Below are 14,192 nucleotides of genomic sequence, written 5' to 3'. Positions count from 1 at the left end.
TATGCTAAAATCCTAAATAGTATAATATTAGTAAGGCTAGTCTTCCTAGAGAGGAAGAAGGTGCAGAGTAAGAGGTAATCTTCTGCTTATCCACATTGTTACTTCATAATTGCAGAAATTCTTCGAATCTGATATAATTATTAACAATTATAAAATCAAAGCTTGGACGGGGAAGAGTGGAGTTTGCAGCCCCACCCTGGAAAAACTGGAGCCACTAATACCAATCTCCATTATCTAAATGAAGCTCACGCACACGTATTGTAAGAAACAACTTTAGTAAATGAAAGTGAAGACGAAAATTTTGATCGCGGTGCGAAACTTTGACGCGTCATAGCTTTTAAACCAACATTTATCGTCAAATAGTTTAAAGTATTAGGTGTTCAGAACAATGACCTTAACAATATATGTAAAGGTCAAGATCATACGAGGCTCACTGTTTTTATAAATAAGTAAATTAACGTATACTAATAATAAAGAAGTGGAGTGGTAGGATATTTATATCCAACATATGCGAATTTCTCATCTTTGTTTGTAAAATACAGAAAATGATCCAAAATTTTCTCGAAACATTTTGTGGACAAATGAATGTACATATTCACATACATACAATTAAATTCAAGATTTCTGGTGTGAGTTGTATGTTTTTCAAGAAGATAATTCAACATTCAGTAAACATTGTATCTGGTTTCAATCTAAAATAAAAATAAATGGCGTACTAACAATTTTTAAATATAAATCATTGGATTATACTAGTTTGATGTCTAGAGCGATCACTTTTTGCGCGAACGCATACATATATACAATAGGTATATTTCTCAGAATCTGAAGGCAAGTTAACCAATGGCGTTTTCTCACATTCTATAGAACTGTCAGTGAATCAGTGGCGTAATCTCACGTGAAGCGCGAATGACTTTTAAAATTACTATGTTCCTCCGAAGACAATATTTCTTTATCAAAACGTTTGACCAAATAATTATTCCTAACTTTTAAACATATGTATTCAACGCGTTTGTATAAATATATGCTCGAGCTCATTTATTTATCTTTACTTTTTATTATCATTCTATGTCAAATTTTCCTTAATTATAATGTAAAAGTATAGTATTAGTATATTTTACACAACATTTAATATATCTTGATCAGGTTTTACTAATTCTAGTTTACAGTAATATAATATACAACAACAACAACAATATTAATATAATGATAATGATAATAATAATAATATAAAAGACATTTGCTAATAATTAATCGTAAACTGGAGCAGGACACTTATAAAGATATTTATAGCAAAGAAACAAATAAATTTCCGCCAATGTTTATTATCTGGTTTCATCGCATTAACTTGTGTAAAGGTAGACCACGTTCTTCTGTTCACGTTCTACGCCATTGAGACACGTTCTTTCACTGCGATCGGCATGGCTGCCGCGTTGGTCGCAACTCAGGTACAGTCGTTGCTTGGTCCGCGAGCGACATCGTTGCGGAATCGAACACCGTTTTTCGATTAACACTCCTTGATCTTCGCGTTTCTTTGAAAAAAAAGTGATCGATAAAAAACGATAGTCGGCTCTCCAGATTAGTGAGGATTAACCGAAGAAACTCTGTTGAAAGTCGAACGAAAGACGATCACGACGAATGGATTACGAATATTTACAGAAATAAATTTGAAAAATATCCTATACATTAATCTATGGAAGTGAGAGTCATATAACAAGTGGATATATTTTTTAATGATACCGGTGGTGCACGAATAAAATAAAACTTAAATCAGTTCACGTTATAAAACTAATTTATAAAGGATAAACCGTCATTATCATAATATGTTACATCTGTAATATGTTATATAATATGTTACACCTTTAATATATCATATGAGATATTCATTTCTGTGTTCTGCGGACATTTGACTATTGAATTATTTGTTAACGTATTTAACAAAATGTATGCTTATTATATCCTATAATACTATTCTCCACTGCCTAATACATTCCCTGTATTTTATACATACATTTTACAGTGTATGTAATATCGTTACATGGAAAATATAAATATGGGTAAGAAAGACTCGATACCAGCTGGTCAGAAATTAAGCTTTCATAAGTTCTCCATATCATCGTGCTTCGAACGTAAATACGTAAAATACAGTTGATTTTCGAAATTTACGACGGCTACGACTCCCTGGTTTTCATTAATCCCTGATCGACAGCGATTTATGGATTTTGCTGGAGTTAGCACGAACGAACACTCCGATACTTTTATCGGGAACATATCGGATCGAGCAACTTTGTTTCAAGATATTACAAATAGTTCCTAATCCGTTTTCCCTTAATAAACATACATTACCGATGGTCCGGTGCAAGATTACAATTTCGCCGAAACTGTAGATAATTAATTTGAAAAGTAAAATGTATCGCATTCGGGACTGGTTTACCGTGATTTCGCATAAGTGATTCGGCGTGGGACATGACAATCCTGAGGAATCGTCACGTAGTGAGTAGCGACTACTAGAAGACCAGTGTGACTGATGTGTGCAAGGAATGATCGATTCGTGAGAGTAAGGCAGATGGTAGCGACGGAATTGACTGTCAAGGTGTTTGAGGATCGTGGCTCGATTTGGGAAAATCGAAGAGGATCAACGTTTAACGTATTGTTGGTCGATGTAGCGCAATGTTCATCAAATCGGCCATAATTGTCACGGCGCTGTGTCTATGGACTACAGTCGGTAAGATATATTGTTCTCTGTGCGAAGCAATATTTATATAATTTATAAATCGGATGAGATACATGGATCAGACTAGAATGGTTTATTAACGCGTATCTTATCGACAAATATAACAAAAATCAGTTTCTAATACCTATGTATAACAATATGCACGAAAGGTATAAAATATATATTTATCAATGTTAAATAATGACGCTTTAAAATATAAAAATTACGGAATACGTAGTTGTGGTTTTAGACTGCTATTCGTTAAAGTAAATTACAAATTCTTCATCATTCATACATTTGATAGTTTTACGTTTATTGTAAAGAACATTAACGTGATCTCCTTTAAACTCCGAAAACAAAATTACAAATTTTAATGTTTTCCATTTGTTGCAACGAACGTTTCTCATTCAAACATTGAACAATTATTCGAATATGTATTTTGATAATTCTATTGAAACTGATATTTTTTTAATTTATACAGAAACAATTAAGCTCCTTTCTTTGCATCTACCCTATCAGTCAATACAGATGGTAGAAATCTAAAATTAAGTATATCTTTACTATGGGTTAGTACAATAAATTGTCTATAGAAAGTTAGTATAGTTTAACGGCACTTTTGATTCTCTCATTTAGTTGTACCCCTTCATAATTCTTCTTTAAATAGTTTCATCGTGGATCGAACATTAACAATATGTTTAATATTGTATTGTTATTGTGTTATTCTGTAAATAACAAGTAATGTATAATGAATGAATAGATTCGATTTTTTTAATTGATTCTTCGTTAAAGAATAATGCGATTCAAATTGTAAATACTTCAATTTTATCTATAAATCGTAAAGGTTATATTAAAAGGTTTAAATTCATACAGGCATATACTGTGTAATGTGTCTTTATATAATATGTAACAAACATTTTAGTAATGTTTAGTAAGTTTAATGAATTTTATAAGTATTTATATACTGATATATTCATAATATAATATTTATCTAGTCAACAATTTGTCGTTATTGTACGATTTTTGTTGATAGCTAAATGTGATATATATATATATATATAATATATTACTCTGTCAGTTATATATATACAGCTGACAGAGTATTACTAAAATTTGTTATATATTTTTAATAGGTATATAAAAAAAGACTTTTACGATTTTAAACGATAGTTACGATACTCGTCTAGACGTACCGTTTATTCATGTTTCCTTATTTTTCTTTTAAATTCTTGTAACTACTTTTCCTCTTATCATCTTATTTTTTCTCGAGTAGTTCATAATAAATACGTATTATTAAGAATTTATTATGGAAAGGATCCTTGAGAAAAAAATTCGAAATATATTTCGATTCAGAAGCGTTTAGTCGTATTTGCGTTTACTGTAGCCGTGCTCTTGTAACCTATACTTTCTAATATATCCCGGAGAAAGCGTCGAGGAAACTTCTTCCGATGCATGGGTTTGGTAGTCGCGAAACCGGACTGTATATGATTCCAAATTATGAAATGAAGAGACAAAGAATACTATATGTGTTTTATTCCATTAAGTGCTTTCTTGCGTACCATTTTTAACATTTTTGTTCTTTCACATTAATTCCATTTGTGGATTCTACTTACTATTATTTTTACATGTTATGTTAAAATTATATTTATAATGATATAATATTTTCTTTCGTCTTTAATTAACGAATAATTAAAAGTTTTTAAACCGCAATTACTAGACGGATCAAAATGACTATAATTTCAGGTCTGTTGTGTTATATTTACTAATATTATAAGGTCATTAAAAATCATTCGGTAAATTAATTTATTTATATACTACGACAATGAAAATCACATAGAATTTGTAATAGCGGAGTCTTATCATTTTTAAAGGATATAGATTAATTTTACTGAATTCTGATCTGTAAAGCTACCTATTTTCTATAATTTTGTGTTGATTTCTAAAAAGGGAACTTGCTGCTGTTAAATCGGCGTTTACAAATGGCTGCATCATGTGTTACATCCACGTTAAATATTCCTCTTATATTGCATTAACGATTTGTTTCTCTTCGATATCGACGCCATAGAGGAATCGCCTGTCAAAGTTACCATTAACACTTTGACGATTATGCGCTCCGTGCAATTTTTCATCGCTGTCGCCGTTTTCTTTAAATTGTTTTACAATCTGTTCACAGGAAATTTGCCTATACTGCACCACGTAAAGTACGTTTATGTATCTGATATTGTAGTCCGACATTAAACACGTTATTAAACGTTCAATCTTTCGGTAGAAAAAAATAAAGCTTTTACAGACATCTGTTATACGAACATTGAAGGGTGCCGAAAAAAGTCAATAGAACAAAATAAATCTTGTGGGGAAAAGTACTTGGGTACTTAAGTTTTATATATACACTTAGCCCTCGATTTACACGGCATTCGAATTACAGGACTTCGGTTTAACACGGTTGAAGAAACGCTGAAAAACTTCCATTTATACGGCACTTGCATGTCTCTTTGGCATGGTCAGGTCAAACAAATGCAAAAAGTATATTAATTCTTTTTTTGCAATATTACAACCACCGAATGAATATTAACAGAACAGACTATTCTAAAAAAATCTTTAGTAAGAAGAAAGCTAAAAACAAAATACAGGTAGAAAGGAAAAGAATTGAAAGAAGATGTATTTATATGGTATGCAAAAGAAATCCTCATAAGGCAGAAAGAGTGATATTGGTAGTTTCTTGTAATATATTTTACGCTAAGTGAACTCGAATTGTACGATTTCAATCTAAACGGCATTTTCGAGGAACCAATCTACCGTGAAAATCGAGGGTTAGGTATATATATATATATATATATACAAGGTGAGGCACTTAAAACCGGCCACCTGAATAACTTGGCAGCTATTGGTGTAGGAAAAAATGCATCAGGCCAAAATCATTTGGTATCAAGGGGTTGATCATCCAACGTTACTAGTTTTTTGATAGGTGGAGGCGTCAAGGAGATATGAAGGTCATCTCTGTTTTTTTAAATGGAACGGTATATTTTTTTACTTACATTCTGATGGAATATTTCAAGACGAACACAATGACCTATTGGACAGGTCGTTCGTGGTCTGGGTTAAGCCAATTAGGATGGAAAATAATTTAATAATTTATTTTATTATAATTTATTTAATAATTTAATCATAATAAGCCTGATTGAATGTTTATTTCCATTCAACGACCCATAACAAGAGATTATGAGATAAAGGTGAAGTAATATCAACAACCAGAGGCTCAAGGAAGTGTTCGACCATTTCCTCAAATAAAATTATTTTTTTTTCTATCATCATTTTTTCCTATCACCAGTAGCAGCCAAGTTATGCAGGTGGCTGGTTTTAAGTGCCTCACTCTGTGTATATTCAGTTGCGTTTCTGTTTACAACTGCATGAATTATTCTGCTTATGAACGAAATCTGTCCAAGCGTAAAGAGTTGCATCGAATTACTGCGGGTAGACGTGAATAAAATATTCAGGTAATCTTAATTTATTTATTTATCTAATTATACAGTTTCTAACCTTTCCGCCGAAGTTGTTTAGAACAATCTCTTATGTTCAGTACATCTATGCCTATCGGTGTTTCAAAATCGTCATCCCTGTGAAATAAATAAATCTGTGTATGAAAATAATAAGAAAGATATTAACAAGAAAAGAAATTATTTTACTGATAATGTTACATATATCTATACACGTATTTATACATATGAAGGATGAATAAAAGGAAATTCGACATTTAATGATAAGAACAAAACATAGTGTTGTCTCTTTTAATAGTTCTTCATAACTTTTGCGAACCTATAATTATTTATCCATTAATTAACCTCTAGATAGTTAATTAATAAACAGATTTAGACAAAACTTTTCATTTCATTTAGGGATAAATAATACATTTATTATTATTGTTTCTAGTTTCCATTTAGTTTTTAATGTTTGAAATGACTCTACTTCTGTGCACATTCTTATCTGTTCCATCATACACGTATTAGATGGTCAATGATAAGAAAAAATGCAGTTCCCATTTTACCTTTCATAATATTTCATTTAGCATATCTCGTTTAAAAGTTAGAATGCAATATTTTCTATTTTTTCTAAACAGTTTCACCAGTAGCTGTTTCAACGCGTTGATTTTTCGCTTAAATACATTACACTCACTTTTGGAACACAATAAAAATCTCATTTTCTTTTCCATCCATGTGTATTAAACTATTCTCGTTTTCGGTATGCATCTGTGTGTTGACAACTTATATTCGTCATTATATTGTTTTATCCTGGACATTTTTGAATACTCTTCGTTTATATTATTCATTTTTCTTAATATTAATATTTTGGTTAATACAAAAATATAATAAAAAATTAATGATTAACTATTGTCAATTTTGTTTACTTTTTTTCTTCAATTAATTTACATTAACTATAAATTAGTAATTATAATAAGAGAATATGTGAATCTTCTATCTGGTCGGTTGTGGTAAGCTTGATGATACATATAAAATTTAATTCGAATGTAATACAATACACAGTTCGGATTTTCAAATGTAAACGGTACAATAATCAGAAAGATCTTCCAAAGAAACATAAACATACGAAAATAACGAATTTTTAGGAAATGAAAAGAATATTACTGAATAAGAGAGTGCTCTCGTTTAATATTGCTGAGCAGTGATAAAGAAGGAAACATGCAATGTATATTCGATGAACTATTGAGTGTTTTCATAGATATATCGTTCTTTTAAAAAGTAAATGGTATAGTTTTGTGAATTTTTAATACCTAACCGTATTTTGTACACTAAATCATTGTTTCGAATAATTTTATTGAAACCTAATTACGCATAGTGCCTTGTTATACGCGGATACCTGTATTCGAAACGCGTATACGACTATAATCTTTCTCGCTACAATCCCTTATTTTATTAACACTGAAAGTACCGAACAGTTAAATTAAGTTTTTGAAATTTCTTTATAGAAACTCGAAGAGTGCATCTGTTGGGACATTAATTGGTTTACTGGTATTGGTAATAATGTCTCAGTGAAACAGTTTTTATCTTCTTAATAATTACAGAAAGAAGTCATCAGGAATGTGTCATTTTGACCTGTCTGGTAGTTTTAGAGTTAAAGTAGTGAACATTGAAATTGATGTCACATATCATATTTCAACCAATTAAATTCCTGACAGTTAATATAACTCCATACCAGCCACTTTCGGTAGCTACTCTTATACAAATGTTCCGCTAGACAGTCCTGGTGATTGCGGGTTGGAGTACACCGTAATCAAAGAGTTAAATATGGCAAGTGTACCGTTATATCTGTAGCATTTTGGCATTGGAACTGTTTTTATTAAATAACGCTAAGAAACTATTCAAATATTTAGATATTTTGAAACAAAATGTAATTACAAATGTTATAAAAATGAGATTATTAGATTCGTGGAAATTTCCTCTTCTTTTGCGTTTCTTCTTTTTTAGAAAACATTCTTCATTAGTTACATTTCCCTTTGTAGTTGCCAGATTTGAATGTAATAGAGATATAATATTAAATCGAGTTAATGAATATATGAAATATCATTTTCACTAACTCGTTTATATTTGTGCCAAGGCATTCAGTTGTCATAGTTGAAGTTACAATAAAATTGAAAAAATATTAAATACATCTACATAACCCCATGAATCAATAAAAAAATCGTTCTTAATTACTTTTGTACGTGTATAACATAGTTTTTACTCATCTCCCAACAACTGTGTAATTATTTTGATGTGTGATTCCTAAATTCCTCCGAAATTCTCTTAGGAGGAATACAAGAAACAGTTATAAAATTCGGAGAACACTGCTTACTTTCTTCGTCTGCTTTTTTTTCCTTTCACACTCTCTGGTACTTTAAGTTCAGTATATTATTGTTAACCTTTTAGTAGTTTCAATGAACAGTGTTTAACCAGTTAACTGTGGAATTTAGTTGGAAAAACCTCTCGTTCTGCGCGCAATAAAATCGAAAAATGGAGGGTGTACTCGTTGAACGCAGGACGAATGCACGTTGAGTATATTTTAATGAAAGATCAAAGCGAAACAAAGAGGAATTACATATTTATGAGGAAAAATAAAGAATTCATCTCTGAAAGAGTTAGTATCATGTCAAGCTATACGATGACGTGTATACTCGTCAAACACAGTTAACTGGTTAAAATTGAAAGTGGGGTGCTGTGGGAAGGAAAGGTAAACAGAAAAGAAGGGAATAGAGAGGTTGTTTTTAGCATGCCAATCGGCGATACATATTCATGAAATAATTACCTGCTAGAAAGGTATCTTATGAGTCCTCTGGTGAAGAGTAGCAGCAGGTGTTACCACTCGTATAATGACTTATTATTTATCACATTTCTCTGAATATTGATGGTGGATCATAATTATATATAAGTTATCCACAAGGAGTTAATTGTAAATTAATCGATGAGGTACGATGTAAAAAAATAACCAGTCCGACAGAGGCAACTTCTCTCAATTTATTCAAGGTGATCAGGCTATGTTATCCGCTCTGTATGACGATACATAGCGCAGCTTCTGTCGAATAATTCTCGCTGAACCTTGCTCAATGCTAGAAAGTACATGATCACTGGTCAACGAAAGTTAGATCCTTTCCAGGGATATCGAATTCGAGGTAGTATCTTGAGAGGCCAGTCGTGACGTCAACGAAGAGCGTGTCGACGACCGGAACTCGATATGTAGAGGGCTACAAGGATTCGAAAAGGGGCCGCCAGTTTTTCTCCTTCTTGTTTTTAATGATCACGGGGAACCAAACCGAAGAACTTTCACTTCGGTGAGGTCATCGTCGGTCCTTAAATATTCTTCGGACTGACGCTTCACTTTCATACACGATGGCACATACACACACACAGGGCGCGCTTACACGCAGATAATTTGTTTACGAAATATTCGAAGCATATTTAACGCTTTAAGAATCATTCAGACTGTCGGAGTTTCATCTGGTTTCCATATTCAAATGGAAATTCAAATGCTTGAATTTTTCTTCCCCAGATAGTTCCACAACAAGGATATACAATATTATTTTATTAAAATAATCATTCAAATAAGAATGTGTATTGTATGATTTATTTGGTTTGCTCTCTCGTCTAGTAGAAAATCCCATTAATATTAAAATTCTGTTTTTATCGGAACGGCGTGTATATTATGAATTCAATAGAAACAAGTACTTTCGTTAAAGAATCATTTTGAATAAAAAAAATTAACCCTCGTTATTTTTGTGTTTGTAGCATTAGTCTTCAATAGCACAAAGTAATTTCTACATTTCAATTTACAGTTTAATGTATTTTTTAAACAAATTAATTTCTTTGGAAACTGTACGTATCAATGCGCTATCAAACTTCAGTGTTTCGAAAGTAAACGTTTCTCCTATATACATATTTATACTGTAGCGTTAGTTTTCCAATGTAATCTGTTCTTTTAAGTTGCGCGAAATGAAATTAGAAGAAAATAGACGACGAAATATGAATTAGAAGAAATGAAGTTTTGAAATTGTGAAATTCTGTTTTCGATAGGTAAGTAGCAATGAAATCTCACTAGCAATGATTCTTCGCATAGCTATAAGTTTTTCGTTAGAGTTATCACAAATAACTGAGATTTTATTTTACCGAGGTGCATTTTTCATGTATATCTCTCTTCTACGAGAAAAATTATGGCGCAAGATACCGCGACCACATGAAAAAGTTGTTCTTAGAAAACATTCCTCAGTCTTTTACAACCGTACATTCTTCAAGCATTCTTTTTATTTAGAAAGTAAATACCTGTTCACTCTATGCTATCTTTGCAATGTATAATATATAAATGGTTAAAACGGTTTAATTCTTCCGGATATAATAACGTTGCGAAAGATGTGACAACCTCAGCTTCGAAAAGCTCAAATTATTCAACCCCCACCTTCGATGTTTCAAAACTAATTGAATCATTTAACTTATTAACGTTGTATATGCTGCACCATTAATGAATGGGTTCTTTTATATAATTTAATATATCATTTCTTTTCTTAGACATCTTTATTGCTATTATTAGAAGAGTTATTCATTTTGCGATTTTAAAAACTGATGAGTCTGATTTACAGTCTGATACGTTAAACTATGCCATGGTCACTATATACTACTAAGAAAGTCAGTAATATATTAATTTCTTCTTTATAAAATATTGAACGTGCAATAGTGGATGTCTGGGAAGTAGGAGTGAAGCTGTAATATTCATTATTAACTTGTACAGAAATGAATGGCAAGTCAGGGCTACCATGCAGGTGCAACACCCTGAATGGCATTACTATCCGTACAATAATAAATTGGCAAGAAAGATCAGCGATAAATAGGAGAATTGAACAGGAATAAAGGTTTTTTGGACGGCGTCTGCTTACAAGCAAACGCAGTCCGAACAAGACGGAGAAAGTGGGACGATGAAAGTGCGACCAAACGACTAACTGATACTGTCTGTCCGCCTGTCTGTGTGTGCACGATCGTTCGCCATTGAATCATGGTCTTTTTCGCTGACGTCGGAAACGCAAGATCCACTTGTTGCTTACAGTTTGCGAGTCATGTGTTGCACACGAATCGATTCGTTCCACTTAACTAATTGCAAAGAAGGAAAATCCCTTGAGTTAAGATTCAATGATTATTTAAGAATCTGATAATAATTCTTAGTTCTTTGTAGGTATTCGTATATTATCACATTGAGTGATTAGGATTTTCCTATTTATGTTTGCCTTTGGCTACTGTTAGAGGTATTGTAAGTTTCTTGTTTTCCAGAAACATACACAATGTATGTTTTGAGCTATAAGACTATTTATAAATAGGTATATTTATACGACTAACAATGAATATCATCTTTAATAAACTATTTATTTAATTGACGCATATATAAATTACGTACGTGTAAAATGTGCCAAATTCGTATGTTTTACCTTTACCTGTCTTTGGTATATCCTAAGTACGTGCTTATTAAACAATAAGATGAAAAAAGTAAGTAATAAAGTGAATAATATTAAATCCATAAAACACCGAACGTACCCAGCCATCTTTGAGAGACCGTTACCTTTTTGACTGTTTGGACATCTGCACTATCCTCTTTTAACCTAGTTTGTTAGTTTATTTTCCCAGAGGGCATAGCCGAATTAGGAGGGGTAAAGGTGCCCCTAAACCAAATTGACCTTCGCATATATCATTCGATAGATCTCACGAAGAAATTCCTTTTTACCAAGTTTGAAGCCACTATCCCTACTATTAGTTGGGATATTGTTTGATAAAGAATTATGAAACAAATCATAGTTACTTTAAGGACGGATGTGCGTTTCTTAGAGTTTTTTTTAGAATTTTAGACTGCAAAACCGATTTTTTAAAAATCCACGAAAATGATAAGTGCTGATTCTTTATTTAAATTATTACTATACCAATCTTATATTTCTATAGAATTACTGTATTATTATGACTGTTAATACTCTACTTTTTCATATTCTTTGGATTGGGGAAACGCAGTTCAAACAGATAAAAACCAATATTTTTCTACATTATCGGTCGAATTATGCAAACTACCATATTCATATTTCTATAAATATTGTAATTTGTTATAGTTATTAACTTATAACTTTTTCAGGATTTTTGGAAGGATGTTTTATATTTAAAAATGTTATAAACCAATATTTCAATGCTTTCCGTAGAAAGGCAGCATCGTCGTATCGCAGCAGTTACTAAATAGCTATTACACGCAGTTTGAAACACCTGTTCGTGTAATATATGAATTGGAAAAGATCGTTACATCTCACTCCGTTGCGTTCTGTTCCGTCTGCTTTCTTCGTCACGCGGCTCGGCCAATACCATCAACTGTTGTTCTATGGCTATTGACGCGAGTATCCTGAGTGGAAGAGTCCCCTTTGCTTTGCCCTTGTGACTTTTAGCTTGGCGGATTCACTAACGACGTGAGTGCCGCATTACGGTTAAATATCAAATACCAAAAGTCAGTTGTAAACGTTCAGATAGATTAGAAATCATTAAGGAGTTAGCGACAAGACGTCACTCTGGCATCAACTTTAACACATTGTTGACCGGTCACGAGTTAACTCGTATTCGCACTAGCATTGGCCATTTCAATTTTTGAAGTGCAGGGCAGGGTAGAATATTGCAAAAGCAAAATGTTAAAATTTATTTAAAAGATATGCCCGAAGTTTCATTTCAATTCATTACGTACAGTAAAGATATATTGAAGCTTATTCAGATTGTTTCACTTTCGTATTTAATTATGGAGTAATAACCGGTGACATAGCATAGCTTCTGCGTAAAACTGCCGGTCAACAATGTGTTAACATCAATCTTAGCTCTTATTCTCAGTTTATCGTTGCTCGTAGCGCAGTGCCCGGGACCTCGGCCACTTTGCCAACTTCTATAGTGTTTTTACAGTCCTTCTCACAGGGACGGCGATCCTTCAAATTAACTAGAAAACGTAGCCGGCACAACATCGTGCAACCAACACCCTAGTTCGACGGACTTTAAAAAATTCGAAATGAATATTAACAGTCTGGACAATGCTTTGGCAGAAATGTATTCCAATAAATAATAATTAAATAATTAAATTAATAGTTTGCATTTTATCAAAGTGTCAGGCAGAAGTTAACGGGTTTTCGAAGCACATTATTTGATATGTATTGATCTTTTCTATGTAGACGTGTAGAAGAGTTTGAACTTGGTCTTTTAAACGCAATCGCGTACGTTTTAATATACTAACTGACGCAGATCGTTATTAACATATTGCGTACCAGCTAATTTTCAGAAAACTGAATTGTGCGGATGGCCATTTTCATTGAGGTCAACTTACATCGTTATGTATAGAAAAATTCAGATATCATATTGTTATATAATATATTTTAAATAGACAATCAATTCGAATTAAATTTTATATTTTTTTCAATGCTGTGGTAATTAGCGAAGTTGCATAGCTAAGTGTCACTATATAAAAACGAGATTTCTCGTTAACGGTACGCAATGTGTTAACTCGCCTGACACAAATCGATTTCACACACGACTGCTGTACAAAATGCGGCATGTAATATTAATCTTGATCGTGTTTATACGTCACACAATAGTAAGTTTAATATTCGTGACTGTAACAATAATGTTATTTTGTTTAAAATTTCCATATTATTGTTTCCACTTGTTAACGACAAATTGAAAATTGTACATGATGTTATAATTGTTCAGAAATACTTGTTACAATGTAACATCTTCCGTGCTACATTGCTCTCGGTCGTCAGTTAGCATTCCGGGGTGAACAACTGCCGTATGGAAGAAGTTAATTAGCGGTTTCTGGCGTAGAAAGTACTCGTAAGCTTATGCCAGGCGAAATAGCTTCTTCAGAAGCTAATTCTGATAATCAGTTAGTAATTTTGGTTTTTCTAGTGACTTGCTGCGTTCGGATTTTAGCTTGTGTAATGCGAACAGGA

General features: G+C 32.3%; 1 protein-coding gene across 1 annotated transcript in view; it reads left to right on the top strand.

Moving 5' to 3' along the window:
• Nucleotides 1–1,422: 1,422 nt before the first annotated feature.
• Nucleotides 1,423–14,192, top strand: part of Cad96Ca (tyrosine kinase receptor Cad96Ca) — a 39,643-nt gene continuing 26,873 nt past the window's right edge. The window contains exons 1-2 of the mRNA XM_031975772.2: nucleotides 1,423–2,054; nucleotides 2,361–2,722. Of these exons, the coding sequence (XP_031831632.1) occupies nucleotides 2,668–2,722 (55 nt within the window). The 5' untranslated portion in view covers nucleotides 1,423–2,054; nucleotides 2,361–2,667. The remainder of the gene's footprint in view (nucleotides 2,055–2,360; nucleotides 2,723–14,192) is intronic.

The sequence above is a fragment of the Nomia melanderi genome, chromosome 8, assembly GCF_051020985.1.
Source record: "Nomia melanderi isolate GNS246 chromosome 8, iyNomMela1, whole genome shotgun sequence".
In the NCBI taxonomy this organism is placed as follows: Eukaryota; Metazoa; Arthropoda; class Insecta; order Hymenoptera; family Halictidae; genus Nomia; species Nomia melanderi.
The sequence above is the reverse complement of the archived record's forward strand: the minus strand, read 5'-3'. Positions and strand labels throughout refer to the sequence as shown.